The 22,704-nt window shown below is 40.0% G+C and overlaps 1 protein-coding gene across 1 annotated transcript in view; it reads left to right on the plus strand.

Moving 5' to 3' along the window:
- PTPRR (protein tyrosine phosphatase receptor type R) overlaps positions 1-22,704 on the plus strand; it is a 143,941-nt gene that overhangs the window by 56,988 nt on the left and 64,249 nt on the right. Inside the window, exons 2-4 of the mRNA XM_054188887.1 lie at positions 6,934-7,047; positions 10,392-10,547; positions 18,225-18,335. Of these exons, the coding sequence (XP_054044862.1) occupies positions 6,934-7,047; positions 10,392-10,547; positions 18,225-18,335 (381 nt within the window). The remainder of the gene's footprint in view (positions 1-6,933; positions 7,048-10,391; positions 10,548-18,224; positions 18,336-22,704) is intronic.

The following is a 22,704-nucleotide window of genomic DNA, read 5'->3' on the forward strand; positions in this document are numbered from 1 at the left end:
CTTTAATCATCCATGAAGGTCATAGAGTCTTTCTATAGCTGACTGACTCACTGCCCAAGTGCATGTAAAAGCTCAGTGAGGGAATCTTGGACAAAAGCCAGACCTCACAGATGGAGCGTTTCTCACTCTTGTGTTGGTGCTTCCTACAGAATTGTTCAAATCAGCCCCAAATCAGCTGATCTCATTTGAGAAATTAGTTCTTCTCCCTGAAAAAAATAAGTGTAAATCTGTCACATAGCTGAGACAAATCCGTTTAGTCATATCGCCCACCCACCTCCAGAGTAGCTTTGCCTGTCTGAACTGTGGATGCCAGTGGAGTGCCCTGGTCTCACCTCAACACCTGGTATGGCCTCTTCATCCTCTGTGATGCAGCAATCTCTAGGATCATCCTTAGTTGGTACATACATGCGCAAACAGGACTTGCATGAAACCCAGTATCTAGTCCAGGACAATGGCCATCACTCAATCCTTTCAATAGCAGACTGACAAACTTATCTTTTCATTGCACTAGGGTTCGTCTTGGTTTCTGGTAATTCAAGGCTTGACTTCAACTGTATGACAAGGTTTGTAGTATCTCTTCTGTACAGTTTTCAGGTACATTAGTGACTTTCAACATCCGTCTAAGCATTCATCCCTTTTTCTGCCTCTTGTTCTGTTTTTTGGCCTCAGCAACTTCCTGTGGTAAAAAGGGCTGTGGATTAATTGAAGTGTGTGAAAGACTGCTTCCTTTTATAAATTTTGATTTTCTCATATTTTAATGAACGTTCACTTAAAAATCAGTATGGGGGGAGACCATACAGAGGCCTTAACTAATTAGATTAACCCTACAGTTCCCATTAGTGTTACTTGTGTCTTTGATTTCTCTCAGAGAGCTCGTAAGATGCATAAATATTTAAATGCATATGCTTTCATGAAAAATTGATCAAGAGTCAAAATTGTTCTTTAATGCTATATGAGAAATGCATAAATCGAGGAAATACTATGCTTACTTTAAACAAAGATTTTGCATAAAAGGTGTGGGGTTTTCTTTTCTAGCAAAAATGTGAGTGAAGTTGTGCAATGTCACATCTTGAAAAGCAGCATCCAAATATACAAAACTTCCCTGGATTTAGCAGGACTGAAGCAATCCAAGTATCCCATTCCTATCACTTTTTCTTAATGTTTATACAGCACAAATTTAGAGTTCTTTTCCTCATCACCCAAATACTCTTTGGACAAGCACACTTAAATTTTCACAGGCTACATGTGAAATGTGGAACTGTTTGGCAGTATTCTGCAGACTTGGTGTCTCCTCATTAGAAAATGGGTGACTTAAACAGAAGCATGTTCCAGGTCCAGAGCATTTCTCAATGCTTTTCACTGGTCCTTGTAAATTGAAACATATGCCTGTAATTTTTCTACTATTTCAGGTGATTTTCACTACACTTTTGTAGAATAGCCAAGACTCTCCCTCACAATTTTTCAGTAATCGCTCTCTGACCTTAGAAGTATGTAAATGTCCCAAGATTTATATTTCTAGTCACATTGTGTTTTAGCTGAAATATATTATGTATGAAAGGTTGAGTAGGTCACTGCAGGCAACTGGTAATACACAGAAACATGAAACTCCTTTAATTAATCACCAAGAATAATTGATTTTTTACTCATGAGAATTTTATCTTGGTTTACAGACATAATTCAAAGTTTAATGTGGACTTCATAGAAGGGCAGGTTTCTCCTCTTGAAGAAAATAGCAGACACTGGTTTGATTTAGGACGAAGTGCCTTCAGTGGCTCATCATGGCAAAATGCTTTGTTCTAGTTGCATAATGCTGACCTGCATCGGAAGCTGAGGACACGCTGTCTCCCATGGAATTGTTGGACTACATGAGATGCTAAACCTGCTGTGAGCCATGAGACATAGAATATTATAAAATCCAAAATCTTCTGTGGATGTGTGTTAGGCCACCTGAACCAGCCAAGGGGGCTAACCTGATGTCCAGTGCAGCTGCGACCTCAAGTCATTGCATGGCAACAGGAAGGCAAATCTAATGTGTTTTAGGGGAAGAAAAGGAAAAATGCGGTATTTTCACAATTTGTTGCCAGATATTTTGTAGTCCTACACCCAAGCTGTACATATAGAACTCCAACACTTTCACCTTCGCTCCTGACAGGTACATCCTTTTTTTGTTGCACGGCTGAGGCTGTCTGATGAGGGTGGCACGATGAAACACGGAGACACTAATTAACTGTAGACACTGCCACTCTGCAGGTGGTAGAGCAGGGTGCTCAGGTGGAGGGACCCGCAGCCCAGCGCCAAAGTCCCTTTAGCACAAAAAGCATTTTATAACATTTTTGATGACTTTCCTAAAAGATAAATAAATAAGTGGAGCATAGGCAGGTAAGACATCTCTGAGTCTTTTCAAGCTTGTCTGAGCTTTCTCTTTTGTTTGGCCTGAGTAAATAGGGGTGATTATTTTTATTTTTTAGAGTTGCCTGTCTTTGGTTTTAGCACAAAATAGAACTTGCTACCCAATGGCCCTTAAGTATGTAAAATTCCTAGTATGTATAATTTGCTGATTGACTTTTAGTCTTTGTTCATAAAAGTATTGTGAAGACTTATACTTCAACATTTAACCTTCTTCATCCTTGATTATTTTTCTTCCTGTATATTCAGGTTAGCTGGAGGTTTGAGAAAACACCCTTGGTGGTAGTGTCAGGAGGAGTTTAGAGGGAAGTAACCATTGTATAGGAAAGGAATGGTATATTTGAGGCTCATTGCAGAAAGGATAAGGGAAAGATAAGAAAGGGAGGCATCTCAGTTTTTCTTGAGAGGCAGAACTTGACTTTCCAAATTATAATTTATTCTAATATCCTAAAAATATTATTTCAGAAACTGTGTTATACATTCATCCTTTCATGTTGTTTGATTTTTTTTTATTTAACATGAAAATCTTTATCATAAAGGCCCCATAGGATCTCAGTTGTGAATAGTCTTTGGTGTTTTTCTGTGATGAGTTTCCTTTTCTGGAACACTGTCTTTCCAAATTTTCTACTACCAGCAGAAAACTCCTTCCCTTCAAACTACCTGTTTTGCTTGGATCAGACAAACCTAGAAACTGTCGCTACAGTTGCAGTATCCAGGTTGGTAATTGCTCAGGGAAATGAGTCGTCCAGGGTGTTCGCCTCTAGGCTCAACAAGTCACTATTGCTAACAGCGGTAGCGGATTCAAAATTGTAAACTCCTTGGGGAGTAGGTTGCAATCCATGATAAACACTGCAGATGAGCAAAGGGTAAATGGTTAGCACTGTCTAACTGGGATGCTTCAGCCCTTTCTTTTCCAAAGCAAAAGGAGCAACTAGAGGAACACAGTAAGACATAACTTGTGTATCTATGCTAATGCTTTGTTTTATTTATTGCTATGGATTTACTTTACAGGGGTTAATTTCACATTTTATTGCAGAGGGTGTTTGAATACATAATGATTTTGTCTGTGTAATTATAAACTGTAAATGGCTGGACAGGTTTCCATTCTAGGAGTGATTCTCTTAATGACAGTTTATATTGTTTGTCTAATGTACAGGTATTGTTGCATTTGTAGTTCATCCATTATCACTCTCTTAAGTTTATGGACTATAGTCAACACAGTATGTAGGCATGCCATCAGAATGGCACATGAATATTAAAATATTACAATTTCAATAATGTTTTAGAAATTTTCTACTGGTAGGAATAGTCACGACTATTTTTTCTTTCTCTTCTCTATCTTCCTTCTTTCTTTTTCCTTTGTTTTTTTTTTGTGTTTTTTTTTTTCTCACTGACTAACTTTTCTCAACAAAAATTACCATAGTTAGGAATTTGCAGAAAGACAATTTTGTACCAGACCCTCATGTCCGACTTAAATTTCAGTCACCTCCAGTAGGGCACAGGCCAGAGTTGAGAACATAATGCCCCCAAGTGTTACCTTCATCCCAGACATTGATAGTGTCAGTATGGGTTATCGTATGATAACATTCATGTAATTTAGGAGACCCATTGCCTCTTTGTGCTAAGTAGGCATAAATTAGCCTGGATCTTGTCAGAAGAAACTTGGGAAAAGAGTATAATCTTGCCCTATTCCTATCATTTTCCATAAGCATCCACAGTTGGCCACAGGATACTGAAGCGTCTCCAGTCTGCTCCACTCCTGCTTTATGCTTTTATGAATCCAGTACAAACAAGGGGGTAATAGAGAGCACAGAGCACATTTCTGATGTGCTGCTCACTCTAAAGCAGGTGCTCTTGGGATCCCATTGAGCATTTATTTCACTGATTGAGTTAGAAATCCCATTCGTAAACTGGCAGATTCTGGATTGCTAACTTTCTTTTTGGTGGGAAGAGCCAAATGCACTCTCTTGTGCTGCCTGGTGTTACTCTTACTTATTTTTTGCTTTAATTGCCTTCACACTAACACCAGCAATTGAGAAGCAGATCCCTTCAATGGACAGCAAGGCACAGTTCTTATAAAAAATGTAGCTATTTCTTCCTCAGACACTTCTTGGGGTTTTTTTGATGAATAGCCACAAAAAAAAAAATTTATCGCTGCACAAGAAGAACCCTGAGATGTGGCTTGGGGACAAATTTCTTCCCACCCACTCTAGGAGGTTTCCTAAAAGGGTCCTGAAATCTCCAGCTGCAAGGCCAGGTGAGCCTTCTAAGGAGGCTGACGCCAGACTGACAGAGTGCGTGCTGTGGTCTTCAGGCTTCCTCCGGAAACACCAAAGACAATATAGCTGTTACAGAGACACACGCACACTGTGAAGCCTTTTATGAATATTTGTTATAGGACACGGTGGACCAAATTCAGACCTGGTAGAAGAAAATGTGACCCCTGAAGATAATGGAGCTTCACCACATTTTATGGTCCCTGGATATGATGAACCGCAATCCCAGCATACTAAATCTGCAAGAATTTATTACCTCTTTATAGGCTCTTTAAGATCTTCTATTTCATCTGAAGACAGATATTTTTTCTGTCCGTTTCATTTCTGTGTCTTTATCAGTGAGTTCTTAACACACTATTTAACAACATCTCTATTAATGTGATCTGATCCCTGGCTCAAGTATGTTTAAGTGAATGTATTTTGATTTTATGCCTGCTAATTTTGCTCAGTAACAATGGTTAGCATTATCCCCATAACTCAGGGTCACTGACTTAGACAAGCAGTTTCATGCTCTTTATACCATCCCGATGGATCTCTAGGGACCCTCACGACAGCCTTCCTATTTCAACAACAGCTCCCTTTCTCATTTACCCAGGATCCTCAGACCAGGCTGTCGACTTTCAGTGTTGTGATGGCTTCACAGCTCCAAACCAGTTCTCATCTGCTGTATCGCCCAGGTGTGCTGTGGCCAGAGTGAGCCAGTCTAGGGAACAGAAGAAATGGTGCTAAGGTCTGTTAGATCTCCATATCTCCCCTCTCAAGACATTTCTCTGTTTCAGTGACAAAGCTGGAGCAGTTTTGTAACCACTCACGATGTCTGTCTAATTCAAGAAGAAGCAAAGAGAAGAAGATTTTGCATTTTGAAAATGCCAGGGTAGCAAGGGTAATTTAAGTTGAAAAATCCTATAATACTTCCAGCTGAATTAAAGCTCAACCATGTGATAAGAGCAGATCTCAGTTGATGCATCAAGACCTGGCAATCCCACTAGTGTAAAAAAAAAAGAGAAAAAAAAAAAGAAAAACACTCAGTACTGACGGAAAAATCAAATTGACAGTGGAAAAGGAAAGCAAAAATTTTATGGTTTTACATCCTAACTTGTAAATACTGATAAATAAAGAACAACAGTCAAAACGTGTGATGCTGTTTTTTCTTTGAGAAAAAAGTTGCCTTTCTTTCTAGACCATAACCATATTCCCAATGTGATGTCTGACCCATGGCTGTTTAGTTCTCTTTATGCAGCTCTGTTTAGGAGGGAAGAATATTTGCTTGGCTCTTCAGAGCAGCAAGCTGCCCTATAGCTCTAAATAGGAAGTATAAAATAAAAAATCTTTTTCAGCTCAAGTCAACTGGGTCAGTCAGAACTTACTAACTTCCTAAGTCAGAAGGTGCCAGAAACATTGGAAGCCTTCTGAGACCATCTGACATACTCCACTTCCCTCTCTTCTCTGCTACATATTGTGTTTAAAGGGGATATAGGAACAAAGAAAGGGACCCCAGAGTACCACAAGGGAGTATAGGCCACCAGGCGTCACATGAAGACCCCATATCTGGATCTTTTTGGAAACCAAAAATTTGAACTGAAGTTGTTTTCTGCGTAAAATTCCACTGACTTCACGGGAAGGACTTGAACTTGAGGAAACATTTAAATTTCACTGTGCTTCAAACACAGAGAAAGAAAATGCTTCAGTGATATAGTTGATCTCTGCTGAGAATTATAGTGTTCTCTGACTCACATGAGGAAGTTTTAGGAAATTCAAGCATGTGGAATGTTTCCAGAATGTTTCTTTTTTGATCTCAGAAACCGCTAATCAAAATTAAAATTGTATAATTTCACTATGTATGACTCATTCTTCACCTGCAGGGAGAAATGCTAAGATAATATTCAAAGCAAATCTTCATTGTGTAAATCCAACATCTAATTTTTTAAAAGTGAATTGAAGTTTAATGCTTGACTTTCATTTTTAATGTAGTAATTGTGCTCTCTTGAACGCTGTGACTTGTCCAAGGAATTTAGCCAAAACCGCCTGGAACCTATTTTGAATGTAGTTGAGTAAAGGTGGTACTTTGCTAACGAGCAGCATTTAAGAATCTTAAATTTTCCTTTGGACTTATTCTTTGTTGCGATGTAAGTAGATTGCACGAATTATCGTTCTGGGAAAGAAACAATTACCGAAGAGTCCCAGAGATCAGTCATCTTGAGAACTGAATGTGTTGAACACGGAGTTCATTTGAACTGGTTTTGTTTTTCAGACACTGCAAATGGATGTAAACAAGCTGAATATCACATTACTTCGGATATTTCGCCAAGGAGTGGCAGCAGCACTGGGACTGTTACCTCAGCAAGTTCATATCAACAGACTCATTGTAAGTACCAAAGGGCTGTCTATAATAAAATGTGCCTGTTTATTTTGCATTCTCTTAAATTTATTTTCCTGTCACTATGGAAAAGTGCAATAAAATAGGACAGAAAAATACTTTTTTCCGATACTTTTTGTAACTGCACTACAGAAAAATAGATCTCCATTACAAAATGCTTTAAATTTTCTTTTGAAAGGAAACCATTGTCAGTTACAGTCTAGAGAAAAATTGTCAGATAAATCTCTTTTGTGTCCTATTCATAAGCAGATTGCTTATCCTTCAGTTTTCATTCCAATGCAGTTCTACATGACATTCATTAAGAAACACTTATCCGTGTTTTTTTTTCTCAAAGGTTGAATATTGCTCAAAAAATACATGTGATTCTGCCTTTCAAAGGCATCTTCACAATTTATCCTCAGACTTTCCATTAGTAAATTAAATGACTTCTCACAATTAATATTCATGTTTTGCTATTCATCTATAACAGTCTGTGCTCAGAAATGATCTTGTAGACTATGATATCATATTTGCAAAAGATGACGACAAATTTGCTTCTACCAACAAAGACTTTTTAAAAGCAATTGTCATTGTATGGTTTTCTGTGTATGGTTAAGAGCATACATTATTAACACTGTTGTCTTTTTATGACAGTTTTACCATGAAGCAAAAAAACCCAACATCACATGTGTATTGCTGGCATTCAACTTGCATTGCAGAGGGAAGAAAAGTTATTTTCTTTTATTCTACATGCAGGTTGAATATTAGGGAAGAAACCTGACAGGTTCAGCATAAAAATATTTCCTGCCTTGATAGCTTGATAGGATTATATACATCAAAAAGGATTATAAAACTCCTTCAAATAATGCCTCTGTGAGAAAGGATCACACAAGAAGTACAGTGGAAAATATCAACAGGAACGCAATGCAGCCCTTTTCATGTTCGCCAGGGATGTCACTCATTCGTGACAAGTGATGCTAAATCTCCTTTGTCCCCTGCATTAACCAGAATGAAAGGTTGAAAGACATATTCAGAGAAAAGCACAAGAAGAAATGTTCCAAAATTTGTGTTGTGTATTTCAGCAAAGTAAGTCACTTAGTAGCTTTCTTACTATGCTGTGCGGAAATTATGTAACTGAGCAGAAGAAATATGCCATTTCTCTTCCTACTGGCTCCATAGCTTTTCCCTTTGTCCTCTCATTTGTGTTCTAAGGGAAGAGGTGATGTCATTTTGCACATGAATATAGCTCAGAATACATAGGTACCGTTAATTAATTAGTCTTCTCAACATCTGTAAAAGTCTGCTATGAGTTAATATTTAAGTGATACAAGAAAGCAAACTTTCGCCCTATTTGCTCTAAAAGTTACATGCAGTCAGAATTCGCAAGGAAGAAAAATATTTCTTAGGAGGCATTATTCCCACTCTGCATCCTTCTAACATGAGACAGCTCCTCTCATGCAGAGTGTTGGCAAGCAAGCAGGGCACATCAAAATTCATCTCACCTCACTTCAGCCTCGTCTAAGCTACTCATCGAGGCTCCCTGGAAAAGTAATACAGAGAAGGGTAACTGGAGGAGGAGAGGCATTGAGAGTCCGATTATTTTAGGATGGATTAAATCATTCTCTAGAGATGCCAGTCTCTCTCCGTTGACTTTGGAGGTAGTTTAGATGGCTGAAATGAGGTAAGCTGACTCCCTCCCAAGTGAGCAGCTCTCAGAAGTGATCAGGAGCCCAGCAGCCAGGATGTGGTTGGGCACAGGGAGAGCAGAGGGCCTGCTAGCCTGTTACATGTAACAACACATAGTGTGCCAGGAAATGTTAACTGGGCATTTCCAGTGTCACCTTAACCTTTCCAGTAAATCCTCCTCCCATAAAGGCCTTTTAATGGGCAGAGGAACTCCTAAAGAGAGGAGGCACGAAGCACTGGGAATGCCGCATCCACACCAAGCCTTGCCTTGTGCCTGCCACCTACACCCAGAACCAGCCACCTACCCATGTCAGAGACCAAGTAGGACCGCAGCCTCAAATCAGCTTCTTCAGCTTGACAAAAGTCTCTGCCTTGAACTGATGCTCCAGACCTGTGGGTCTGTTTTCACTCCTTGTTACCCTGCTGATCTGAATAGTCCCACTGAAAAACGCCCAGTCCCACCGCTAGCCAATGTACTTTCCAATCTTACCGAGCAGATGAACCGGCAGCACATGTGAGACCACAGAGGGCCTAAAACATGACAAGGGTAAACATGTTTGAAAGCATCCCTTTCTGTGCAGCTCTACTTCTGAATGCAAAACTAGATATTTTAAGAATAGCAAAAGATGTCTCTCTTCACTTCAGTAAAGATTATGACGCACATTCAAGGTGAGGGGAAGGAGGCAGGGGAAATCAGGATTATGACGGTTTGAACTGTTCTCTCCCATCCCATAACGATGAATAGCAAATAAACAGACTGGTGAGGTTTTTGCCTGCTCAGGCAGCAAGGCGGGTAGTTGCTTCATGTTTACCTTGTGTGTGTGGAACCCCCTAGGTCTGGACTCTACATTACAGCCTCGGCTAAGTTGGCCATAGCCCTGGGAAACCCAGGGTTTCCCCACCCTGTCCAGACATCAGCACTGTTCTAGTCTATCACTAGCAGAGGAACAAGTCTGTCCTTTTGCTCCCTTGAGACAGAGTGAGCATCATTGACATCTCTAATACAGCACCCCTTGGGCTACCAGGACTACATCAAAGACACCAAGGCAGGAATTAATAGAGGGGAGAGTAGGCATTCTCAATTTACCTGCTAAATGTAAAAAAAACGTTTCTGGTCCTTTCATTTTGTTGTGCCATTTTAAGCAGTTGCATTGCAGTTGATGAAAAGGACTTTATACTTCATTGTGGTATGTGTCTGCTATGTCTTGACAAGGGTTAAGAAAGTAGCGCTGAAATACCACAGCATTATACTAAGCATTCCTGTTTAAGGACCACCTTCTAAACCAGGGCTGCGTTTCAGCTCAGATCAGATGAACTATCTGCTAAAATTCCTGTTGGCGCTTTGCCCTTGACCCCATCCCGTGCCTCCTCCCGTCACCATGTTACATTGACCTGTCTTGTTTAATGGTACTAGACTCAGGAAGATGGTACCTTGTCAATAATGAGAGAGATGAAGCACACGTGCCCACGTATGGTATTTGTATTGTCTTGAACAGTCAACTGGGATTTAAGAAGTCAGGGAATAGGTATACTCTCCTCACAAAGCAGGTTGAAGCCTTTATATTCCATACTCTTGTTTTTGGATTTATAGTTACAATCTGTAGACAGCAGAGATTATCTAATCTCCAACCCTTCCTATGATTCTGCATTTTTTTTTATTTTCCTAGGGGAAGAAGAACTGTGTGGAACTGTTTGTGTCCCCACTGAACAGAAAGCCAGGAGTTTCTGAGGCACTCCCATCTGAAGAAGTACTGCGTTCCCTTAATATCAACATTTTGCATCAGAGTTTATCCCAGTTCGGAATAACAGAGGTCTCCCCTGAGGTTGGTTATCAATGTTCTGACCTGTAGTTTGTTACAGATTAGGCAGTTATTGCATCCCTGATAGTTTTCAGGCTGAGGTTTTCGAGCACGAGGCAGGAAATGTGTAAGCTAAGATGGCATTACTGCTATAAGGCAATTATAGAGCTAGCCCTGTTAAATTACTTTAATAGTGCTTCATTAGGCTATTCAAGCATTAATATCCAGGTTCTCCTCATGCAGCTGTGCTACCATTGAAATCAGAGTTTAGATCCTAAGCATGCATCAATTGCCTTAAAGGAAGAGGGACCAAGGACTTTTTGGTCTATTATTGCAGGTTGGCAGGTATAACAATTTCAGTAGAGATAAATGAAATGCAGATGTCAGGTGTGAGCATTGCTACCGATGTAACTTGTGTCTGGCATGATTTTGAAAAACTGAATTTGTACGTTGTACCCTTGCTTCTTTCTGTTCTCAGGAGAAGTGAGAGATTTATTTTGTTTACCTGCTCCAAAAAGAGGGCAAAAATAAAACTTGTAGCTATTATTTGTATGACTACATCCATTTTTGGGGAAAAAAAAAAATCTATTTCAAAGCAGAGACTGCACTGCCATCTCCACAGTGTCCCAGACATTACCAGTGAGATGGACATCTAATTCTGGGCTGACCACTTAAGCTACGCAAGGCAAATGAAAAAGAGTGAAGGCCTTAAAGCCTTTAGGAAAGTAAATCACTGAGCTCATAGATGCGGTCACATCACATTGCATTTTATGTAGTGTTTTAGAAGCCCTTACCTACATGTAAAGACCCTCAGAATTCAGTGTGTGCTCCAAATAACTTCAAACATGTTATCAAGAATCAGCATTTTCCACAGAATCTCACATTTTGACAGAGGAGATGTCTATGTCCAAAAAGGTGGAAGAAAAGAAGAGGTTCTGATGAGCTGTTTCCCCGTATGGGTAAAGAGTTCCTGGTTTTTTTACATCCAAACCTATGTTTGAGCCACTGCTGAGTTAGTACTGGCTGTTATGTTGACCTGTATTTCTACTGATTAGAAGAGATTCTAACTCTGTTTAAGAATCTGGAAGATGCCTTTGGTACAAAAAATGAAATATAAAACCAAGGCCAGTTTAACGCAATTTTACATGCTCTACTACAGCAGCCTGCCACTATGAAACTGAGTGGATTCTCATGTTTTAGCTGTTCTAATACAAAACGAAGCCAAGCAGTGCTGTCCAAACGTCTTATGAGGTCTTTATATTGCCCATCAGCCACCTGAGCTAAGCTTCCTTTAGGTCGGAATTCCCTTTGTTACTGAAGCATATTGACGGTTGTGATAGATGCAATTATCTGTTCCAAGCACATCAGTTACAAATAACACTTCAGGTAGACATTGGACAAGAACATACATGAATAATAGATGAATGCAGAAATGTCACCAAGCTATGAGGAGATGCTGGAAAAAAACGCAGCGCTGAACTCAAGATCTCATCTTGAATTAGATACATTTCAATAATCTGGAGTGCTCAGATATTTGAATTTTCTCTCTGGAAAAAAAAAATAAGTAGACAACCAGAATCATTTAGAAAATGATATTAGAATGAAAGTTTTGCAGGCTCAAACTCCTAATACTGTTGGAGAAACAAGAGATTATTTTTAACATTTCAGTTGCTAGCAGATTATATAGCTAAGGCCCTGATCCTGAAAAAATCATGCAGCTTTTCACTAATAGGTATTCCTTTTGGATCTCAATAAATTGTTTACATGTGTAAGACTTTACAGAAAACAGCAGCTAAAAGACAACAACATATAATCTTCACTTGCTCAGCTACTAACCAGTTGTTTACTCTTCTCTCAGCTTGCTCTAAGAACAAATTGTGCCAAGCAAAGTAACAGCAAAGAAAATCAAAACAGGCAAACCTTTGAAGGAAGATACAGTTATACAAAGCTTTGCATAGCTTTGAAACATTATTTTACCCATTGTGTGTGTGTATTCCTTAATCCTAATTAAATCATGAGCTAATAAATTGTACACTTTTCCACCAGAAAGTCTGAATGCTTCACAACCAGTATCGTATGTGCACTATCAGTGTATCAGTGCAGAATGGAAGCATTATCCGCATCTTTCAAGGTGGGTGGCTGACACAGAGGTGTTAGGGCTGGAATTTGTCTCCTTTTTTAGCTGCCTATTTCGGTATGAGCTGCCTAAGGCTTGAAAGTCTACTGACTCTCTCTAAAGTAAACAGAAAGAAAGATATGTTCAGCAGGCAGTTCATCCCACCTCTGACATACCTCTCCTGAGATTGCTTAGTTGACTTTTTCTAAGTCTTTAAGTTGAAGTCTTAGCTTAAACTAGACCCCCAGCTGTAGAGGGTTAGTGGTGGGGGAGATTCCCCTGTCCTAAGAAACTTTACCAAGAGTATGTAGGAAAACCCGCGTGGAAAACTGAAGGTCTCTGCTTAAAGTCTCAGCTCGTGCGATACCATGAACAGCAAAAGTCTCAGTGGATATACGTGACTGGGACTACATTTCCATTAATTCCAGTAATAATTTTCTAGTTCACATCTGCTGATGCATTAATCACTGATGATCTATTTTCAATTAAATTGTCCATCTGAAAATTCATGTCCTAGTTTCTTACTCTGCAACAACCGAAAGAGCAGATTCCCTATATGCCTTTGCTGTAGGAACCACTGGAGTCCTTTGCTGCCTGGTGTAGAACGGGATATGCACCTGTGGGAATGTGAAAGTTTAATTTAATGGAGTTGTTGCCGTTTCAGGGATCCAGGGAAATAGCAATACCTTCCATATGTCCTTTCTCTTCCAATGGCCCATTGTAGTTGTAGCATTTGCTCTTTCATTATGGTCTAAAGTTTGTGTCTGAAGTGGAATTTAGGATTGTGTTCTGCTCCATGATGTGTGTCAGGGCCAGGAGCAGACTTCCATGGAGCAGTCCATGTTACTATGTTGTGGGAATCCTGACTTCCTAATGTCTTTAACTTGTGCTCAGAGAAAAGAAGAAAATAGTACTGGATTTCAGAGTTTAGTAGAGTAGAAGAGAACTTGAAGTGGTTTAGAATGACAAAAATAACTGAAGTTACAGTACGTAAAATAAGGGTTACTGTTGTTTGAGAGATACGCTTACTGCCAGCTAGGAAATATAGCACTAAAGGAGAAATTTCCAGAGTTCATGCCAAAATTATGCAATCCCAAAATGTAGCATTACAGCCTCCTTGCACAAGGCTTCTCTTGGTTGCCTTTGAAGCGTGTGATATTAACTTCTTAGAGAAGAAATCAAAGGAAGCAATCATGCAGTTAAAGCATACAGAAACTGTAAGTCATTGTAAGGACAAGTGATCAAAACCAATAGCTTAGAAATTACAAATACCTAGACCGACAGAGGCACCCGGGAACAAAGCAGAGCACAAGGACATGCTCCTGTGATCAGGCAAGGCAGACGTGGCGTTACACCTGCACGGGCGCACCCAGAGCACCCACCGCAACAGAGACAGGAGCCCTGCAGGCCTGCCAGATTTGGCGTGAAATCACAACATTTTATTGCACATGCGTGTAAGGTAGAGCCTTTGGGGAGGCTTTGTCATGGGAGATGCTAAGTGGCTATTATCCTGTGTCCTGGAGTCTGAAAGGTCACCCACGTTCCTGCATGTTTTCACCGGGGGTCGAAGTGATTTCTTGGCAGACTTTCCTAACCTGCCTTAGCTAACATAGTTAAAACAGCAGAAAAAAACAAAGCAACTCAGGGTGAACTTCAGTGAACCCTTTTTCATCTTAAGTTTGATCCCCAGCTCCCTGTAAGCTTTCCTCTGAGCTCAGAACTACAGCGTGCCATGCTTTCATTAGTGTTTCAGCCCAAGGAACTAAATGGGGTTAACTGACCCAATCTACAAATTCAGCTATTTTCCAATGAAGACTTACCTTTCCTGGCAGCTCCTGATACCTTGGCAGGATCTTTCAGTCACAGTTTTTACAGTGACTATTTCAGGTCAACGTCTCTTGTTATTATGAGCGGGCTGCTCATTTTACTTGTTTGTAGAAATAATCCACTAGTATTCCATAATAAGACCAGAATGGCCAGAGTGGATTTTTAATGTCTTTTTTAATTAAAAAAAAAAGTTTATAAAAAATGATTTTTCTGAACACATTTGTTCCAGTTCAGAGCAAAGCAGATACCTGTGCAGGCACTCTTCAGTAAGGTTAGCGAAAGAATGGGATTAACAATATATTGATTCTTCCCCACCTTGAATTATGCTGAATTTAAACTGTTTAAATTAACCTGGCTAATTGTGCCTGAATGACTCACCTGATTGTGGAGACTCCTTAGGGAATGGAATCAAACACTGGGGGCTGATACTCTTGATGATGTACGTGATGATGAGCCTTCCTCCCTGCAGCCAGGTTTGCTCTGGGACCTGATGGTGCCTGAGCTACTGGAACTCCCCTGCCATCCTACCTGCTCTGGTATTCCCCTGCCTTTATCAGTTGTGGCTTTTTGTAGCTTAGTTTGAGTTTATCTTCCTGCTCTCTGATGGCAGTGGTACATTCCCACTCCTCAAAAACTATACAAAAGTGTTAGTGGATTCTCAGGCAGGAAAAGGTTCCCAACGAAGTGAGAGAATTGAGAATGAGTGAGAACATCAATTGACTGGTGTTCCTCCATGCAGGAGGCTCATTGCCCATGGTCGTGGACAGAAGTCCTCTCTTTTTTGCTTTTTTCTCTAGCATTTGGCCATCCTGCGGGCTTGTTTCCTGGGCGTCAACAATTTGTAGTGAGCATGGCAGTTGCCGTCCCTCTTATCAGTTCTCCCAGACTGAGGAACAAAGTTCTGAATGGGCAGCACTGTCCTTTCAGAAAGCAATTCCTTATCATGGTGGGCGTGAGATGACTCAGTGACTGTAGGTCACAGCCTCTTCTGTCACTAGGGAGCAGCTTAAACAATGATTCTGCTGTCCTGAAGTTAGATCCAGGGCAAAGATTTCCTTGGTTAGGTGAAGGTACTACTAAAGTGTCTCAAAATGGTGTGTCAGTTATGTCTAAGTTGTGGCATACATTTTTTTACCCTTTTTAAAGCATTTGTTGATATTCTTTGAACTTTATCCTTAGAAAGACAAATCAGGGAAAGACATATCCTAAACATACGTACCATTAGACAGACATCATAGAGATTAATTCTCTTAGACTCAGTTATGTATACAAAGTCTATTGTAAAATATTTTAAAAGTTTTGTGACACTAATGAATTACAGTTAGTTGAAGTCTCTCACCCATTGAGTCAAAAAATCCTATTAGCTCTTCGTCTACTTTTTTTGTTCTTTCAGTGAAGAAAAAAACCCCATATACTCACTTACAAAAGGTCAGCACGGCCAATTCTCCTTCAACTCCTGCTTTTTATCTAGATTTCCTCCTGAGACACCTGAAACACCGGAAAGCCATCAGGTAACCCACCCAGGGTCAAACACTTGGTTTATAGCTAATGGGCCAGAGCTGCAGCTGCTGCTGTCGCTGTGGGATTCCCATGGAGCTCAACAGGAGCAGTCCCGAGTGTGGAGCAGCTGCAGATTTGGGCTCGGAGCCAGTATTGGGACCCGAGCCCTGTGCTGTGAGCACAGCAGAATAACCTTGCTGCGCTGAGGTAGCAGATTGCGGGGAGAGCTGCACCCCGTTAGAGTGGCAATGCTGTTTGAATACGTCCAGGAACAATTTTTTGCAGAAATATTTGGCAAGTTTTCCAACTTATCTTTGAAAGCCCTGGTTTTTAAGTTGCTCACTAAATGCAAGACTGGCACTTAGAAACCTTGTTAAACTGTCACTACCTGCAATCCTTTTAAGCCCAGATCATGAAACACTGCGTGATTACACACACACACACTAATTTTACAAGGTCTGTTTCTACAGTGTAGCAGAATGGGGACCATTCTGGTCCCTAGGGCTACGACTTGCAAAGAAAACTCTTCTTTATTATGCTTTCAGTTCTAAAGCAGTCAACTCCTAGTCATACACATGCAATTTTTTCAGGAAGTCTCTGTAAATTAACCATGCTACCAAAGACTTCTCTAAATGTTTGTATTTTTGTGGCAGTATGATCTGTGAATCGTCTCGCATCTGCACTGACTTTTATCTGCGTTGTCCTGGCCCTTTTCAAAGCAAGCAGCCCACAAGCCTGTGCTGAAAGGAGGACCGTGAAAACTATATCGGGATCCAACATGCAGCAGGTTTCTGTCAGCTTGCCCTCTCTTCCTCAGGCCGTGCTCTCCTCCTCCTCAGCAAGCCTGTCCACATGAATTCAACGTCATCAGGACTTTCTATGTTTGGGAGGCTGATGCACCCAAGGAGTTTGCTTGATATATTAACTGTTCAAAAGGGCAGGCTAATCGCTGGTTAATCAGCCTTTGGGGCGTGTAAAGTGCTACAGGATCCCTGCAGTTACACAGCTCCAGTGAGCAGCTGCTCATCTTTAAATGGCGGAAATCTTTCCTCTGTGGAAAACTCCCAGTTCTCTTACACAATGTCCCCAAAGAGGAAAAAAGACCACCTTGAGATGGGAAGACAACTCACTCGTTAAACGAAAAGTTTAATTAAAGCCATTAGGGAATTTCAGCGAAAGGGAAACACCAAGACCTTGAACATTTACAGTGGAAACCAGAATTTAAGAAAGTCATTTTTACTCAGTCTGCAAACTGTACCGAAAATACACAATTAAGAAAAGAAAAGCAAGTAGCTGAAAATTGGGAGAGCAATGTCTACTGAACTGCGGTCACAGAAACACAAAATGACATACCTTACTCTAAATAGTATATAGCAGATAGACTGAGAGTACGTGTAACCCTGTTTCTACTGTCAGATCTCTGTTTGGAAACATAGTGAAATTCTGGTAATTTAGTACCCCAAACAAGTCCCCACACTGCAATAAAGCCAAAAATCAATGCTTGTACAATTATTATTATTTCATAAACCCCAGGAGTTCCCCAGGAGTTCTAGAAATTTCAGTGTGCACAGCTGTTTTAGAAATGTACTATCAGCAGGAACCCAACGATAACGAGATTACTTTAAGCATAATCAGAATTATAGATAGACAGATAATGAGATTACTTTCAGCATAATCAGAATGTGTTATGTATGCACATGTATGTGTGCGTGTACTCTAAAGGTGATGGTGTCAGGGCTTCCCGGCTCACGAAGGCAAATCGGCGCCTCACCTGCTCTTCGCTCCCATGTCAAGTGTAAATAGTCCCGAGGCTGGTGCGTGGGGTGCTGGGGCGGGAGATAAGCCCTGGGGAGAAAGAGGCAGGGCGAGCGGTTCCCTCAGCCCACGCGAGAGCGCTGCCCTTTTGCCTGCTGAGCCAGGTGGTTTCCAAGAAAGACCTCGGGTCTTGTTTGCTTACCTTCAAACCGGCCCATGGCTCCTGCTGGAGGGTTATCTCAGCAGCCACTGAGAAGGTCTCGGATCATCTCACGTAGCGTTAGGACCCCTGTGTCACACTTTAGGGACACACAGTGTGCAGGCGGGGTGCGTAGCCGAGGTGGGTATGCAAATAGTAGCGTTCAGAGTGCCATAGACTGTGGAATGTGAACTGTGACAAAGCTGAGGAGGGTGATTAATGTCTGACGAGAGCTATTTAATCTGCGCACGCTGCTGTGTAACTTTTTTTCTCTTCCTCTTTCTGTTTTATTGCTTAAAAAAAGAAAAATGTTTTGCAAGGCCAGCGTGAAGCAGACAAAATCTGGAGCAAAGAAGGATTTTACGCGGTTGTCATATTTCTCAGCATCTTTGTCATTCTAGTAACTTGTTTAATGGTAAGTTTCCTTTTTACCTTTTTTTTGCTTTTCTTTACTTCATGCTTTTCTCTGTCTGAAGGGTAGAGTCACACATTCTTTATGAGAGGTGTTTTCTTAAAGCTATTAAAAACTCAGCTACAAGGTAAGAGTTGGTCACGTTCACAATGCTGTGAAGCCAAATTTTCAAGACCCCCATTTCTTGGTGTATTTTGAGTCCAACTGAAGAATGTAACTAGAAGGAGGCTGAAGAAATAAATAATGGTCTCTTAAATCCACAGAGTAACTGTGCAGTGACGCGAGTGATGACTTCTCAACCTTCTTACTAAGGTCCCAAGATCCCTGAAGTCGCATTAGCTGCCTGTATTTCAGTTTTATTGGATAGTAAAAACAACACCACAATCAACAACAATTGATAAAATATTGTCAATGCACAGTTGTGAGAGTGTGTGTCAGTATTGATGTATAGAATATACAAATTTTAAACTGAAATCACTAGTAAGTACACGAAGGAGTGATTATATTTTTTAATAATTTTGCCATTCACATTGTATGAGGTCCGTGGCCAGGTTTAAGGGCATTAGGCATACTTCTAATACGCTGAATATGAGATGTGCAAGGGACACACAGAAGATGAACAACACTCCACCACCACTGGCTTTCATAGGGTAATTTTTGCATTTTTTTTTCCATTGTTGTATCTCACATGTTTTCCTTCTCTGAATTATATATTTCTTCTGTGGTGCGTACATATAAGGGTTTACTGATTCCTGTGGCATTCTCAGCATTTATGAACACATAGTATCTTGGAGTCTTTTAAGATATTTTGCTTTCAAATACATTTAGTTTTCTTTAACCTAGATGGATTTCCCACTTCCAACCTTAAGATGGAAAGAATGTTTAAACTGAAGATATTAATAAACGATCACATTTATAACAAAGTCTTATTTAAGCTTTTAAAGTCTCCCTAAGATTTGAAAAGCATTTTTTCTCTCACAAAAAATTGTTGCTTTATGTAACTTTTACTTCCTATTCATCTCCATTTCTCCATGCCATCTCATTCAAAAATAGCAGGGTAACTCTAGAAGTAATAACTTTTACTCAAACTTTTTACTTTAGAAAAGCAGGTATTTTAGTCATTACTGACTGTTTAACTGGAAGGGTATAGAAAATGCTGTCAGTCCTTGTCCTGGTACTGCACAATATTTTAATTATTTGGAATGCATAGATGGCATTGGGAATTGCAAACATCGTGGAGGACAGTATCAGAACTTACAATATTCTTAAGCTGCTGGAGAAAAGATGGGAAGTAACAAGAATGCTGCTCAGCAGGGACAAGAACTCTAATTGTGTGCATCAATACAATGTAGGAAATACATGGCAAAGCAACCGTTCCGCAGGAAAGGTTCCAGCAGTACCGCAGAGCACACACTGAAGTAAATGAGTAACATCACGTTGTTGCGAAAATTACAGTTCTTGTCCTGGGATGTATAAATGAGGATATATGATCTCTAAGGTCTGCATTTGACTTGGCTCTGGTAGTTATTTGGTTATAGTGTTGTGTCTTTCTCATGCTATGTGGTCTCTTGTGGAAAATGGGAGCAAGTTACAGTAGGGAGGAGATACAAGAGTAATCTGAGATAGAGAAGGCATGGAATAATTTGGTTTATTTATGACAAAGAAAAGAAGAGAAAAAAGGAGAAACATGATAGTTCTCAAACATGGAAAGTTTTCAAAGGCTGTGGTAAGGAAGAAGATAATACTTTCTCCACTGCGGATGGGAAATGAAGCAGGTTTTTTTGAAAGGGTGATTTGGCTGACTCATTAGGAACTTAGTTATCAGAAGGGTCACTACATCCTGGAGTGCATTGCTTGGGGAAGCTTGGTAGTTTTCATCCATTAAGGTTTTACACAAGCGTCTGCCAGGAATAGTTTGGATATAGCTGATCTGGAGTTAGGGAAGAGGTAAAGACTAGCAAACGCCTTGAACTCCCTGGTCTTTTTTGCAGGCATTCCCCTTTCTGTCCCCACCCAGGTCCAACCTACATCTTATGTGTGCTGCTGTTTAGACCATGTAAATGGACACTGTCTCAAATTTTGCCTTGACCTGCTGATACATGGAGTATGCGCAATCTAAAAGGCTAACAAGCAGCACACATTGTTTTTCATCCCACTTTACATGTGACAGAGTGGCAGATTTATGAAAACTAGGAATTCAGTATTTCAAATTCAGCCATTGCTATCTATCAGACCATTCAGGTTTAGCGTAAGGTGTCAAAGCCGATCCAAAGTGCCTTTGCCTGTAGTGACCATATCAGACAGCCAAAACGAGTCCTCTTTTTTAAAGTTACAGGGTAGGCACCTCTTTGTCCATAGGTGGTCATTTGTAGTTTAAAAAGTCCAAAAGCAGAAAGCTTAGCCTGCATCTGTAGAAGACTTGGAAGTGTCCTTTAGAGTGTGAAGTAGGAAGTAGTTTAAGTGATGATTGTGATCATCAACAGTGCTCAGTGTAAAGCAGCTGAATTGTCAGTGTCAGCGCTTTGTTCTACAGAAATTGTAAAACATGCAGGCTTGTCTTTTAACTGGGTTTTACAAATCATGATGCTTCCCTGTGTGCAGAGCGCGCACTGTGCATTAACAGCTTTTAGGCTTCTTAATGCTTTGTTGGAATTTAACAAATATCTGGCCTCTATACATAAAAATCTACAGTGCAGAGTATTACTAAATGGTGAGATCAGCAGGACAAGAGCTAAATTCAGACTCGTAAATTGTACCTTTGAGGATGTTCTCTGTATTTACTCAGCTAGCCCTCATTGTGGTGGTATGAGAACCTCTTGGATCCCAGGAGGGATTCATCATATGTGGAAGCCAACACACAGCTCATTGCTGTCCCCTTCAGTGGGCCCAACCATGGACTCACTTCCACTGGGATCATCATACATTGTTTATAAAGTATGGCAAGCAAAGTGCTAAGTAAGAACAAATATTTTTAATGCTCCTATGTGTGAACAGTTCTCCGTATTTTTTATTTTACACAGATAGAGAAATAATTGAGTCATCACCAAATTTAATAAATAACACAATTTGACAATGGGTTAAACTATTTGCTATTATATTTCTTACTAATTTTGCCTATTTTAATAAACCCACATGTTTGCATATCTTTTTTTTTTTAATATGTATGTATAAGTATCCATTGAGTAGCCTGAAAAAATCACTTTCGGATTATGAAATATTTGTAGCTAGTTGTGGTAAGAGGGTTCTCTAAATGTTTTGCTTTTTCCCACTAAAAAAAATGAATCAACAAGTAGGATTTTTTTTCATTTAAAATAATGAAAGACATGAACCTTGAGCAACCTGACCTGTGAAAGATGTCCCTGCTTATGGCAGCGGGGTTGGACTAGGTGATCTTTAAAGGTCCCTTCCACCCCAAACTATTCTATGAATCTATGGTTCCATGAACTTTGCCTTGTCAACAAATTGTGAAGATCTAAATTTTTACCACTGTCTTGGTTGTTTTATGAATTATGAACAATTGTTTGATGTTTTGGGGAGATAGGTCTTTAAATGATAAATATTTTTTCATCTTCGTGATTGTGTTTTGGTATTTCTTTAACAAGAAGAATATTGAATAACAAAAAAATGCATTTCAGCATCCAATTTTCACATGACCTATCACTTGTTATTAAACTTACAAGTTTCAGGATTCATAAAATGGTGCAGGACTTCTGAAAGCACTTTGATAGCAGAATATGTACCATGAACTAATATCAGCCTAGCAAATTCAGCTTTTCCCACTTTAAAGATTTAAAGCAAAATTAGCAGTACATATTTTAATCATACTGCAAGAGTGTTTAAGCCAATTTGAAGTTAGAGGGTTTTAGTATAAACTAGTCCTAGATTGTCTGAATTCTTTTATTCTGCTTCTGTAGAACTTTTTATATTGTGTTCAAATCATGGTATCGAAATGGCTCCCAGTAATGCATCAAACAATGTGACTAACACCTCTCCCGTTTTTGTTCTTTCATCCCTTCCCCAGGGTCTGGGGTAAATTTTATTAGTCAGTCTTCTTCTCATGTATACACACGCACAACAGCTCTGCTCATGCAGAGATACACACACAGCCTCACACGCATGTTGATCATTAGGGTGAACTGTCTTAATTTCCATGGTTTCTGTTTTACTATACAGTCTTGGGTGTCCTAAATGTCTTTAGGCAGATGAGTTTTTGTATCACTGCTCCACATAACCATTGCCAAGATGTTTGTTCTGGAGACATAGTTATCTCATTGGGATTTCCTGTCAATCTCTGAAGATGAATAAAAGCAGTTTCCACTGGTATTTTGAATGGGTAGGTAGGAGGTACTGGCCAAGCTAGCACCTAACATGT

The sequence above is a fragment of the Rissa tridactyla genome, chromosome 1 (genome assembly GCF_028500815.1).
Source record: "Rissa tridactyla isolate bRisTri1 chromosome 1, bRisTri1.patW.cur.20221130, whole genome shotgun sequence".
In the NCBI taxonomy this organism is placed as follows: domain Eukaryota; kingdom Metazoa; phylum Chordata; class Aves; order Charadriiformes; family Laridae; genus Rissa; species Rissa tridactyla.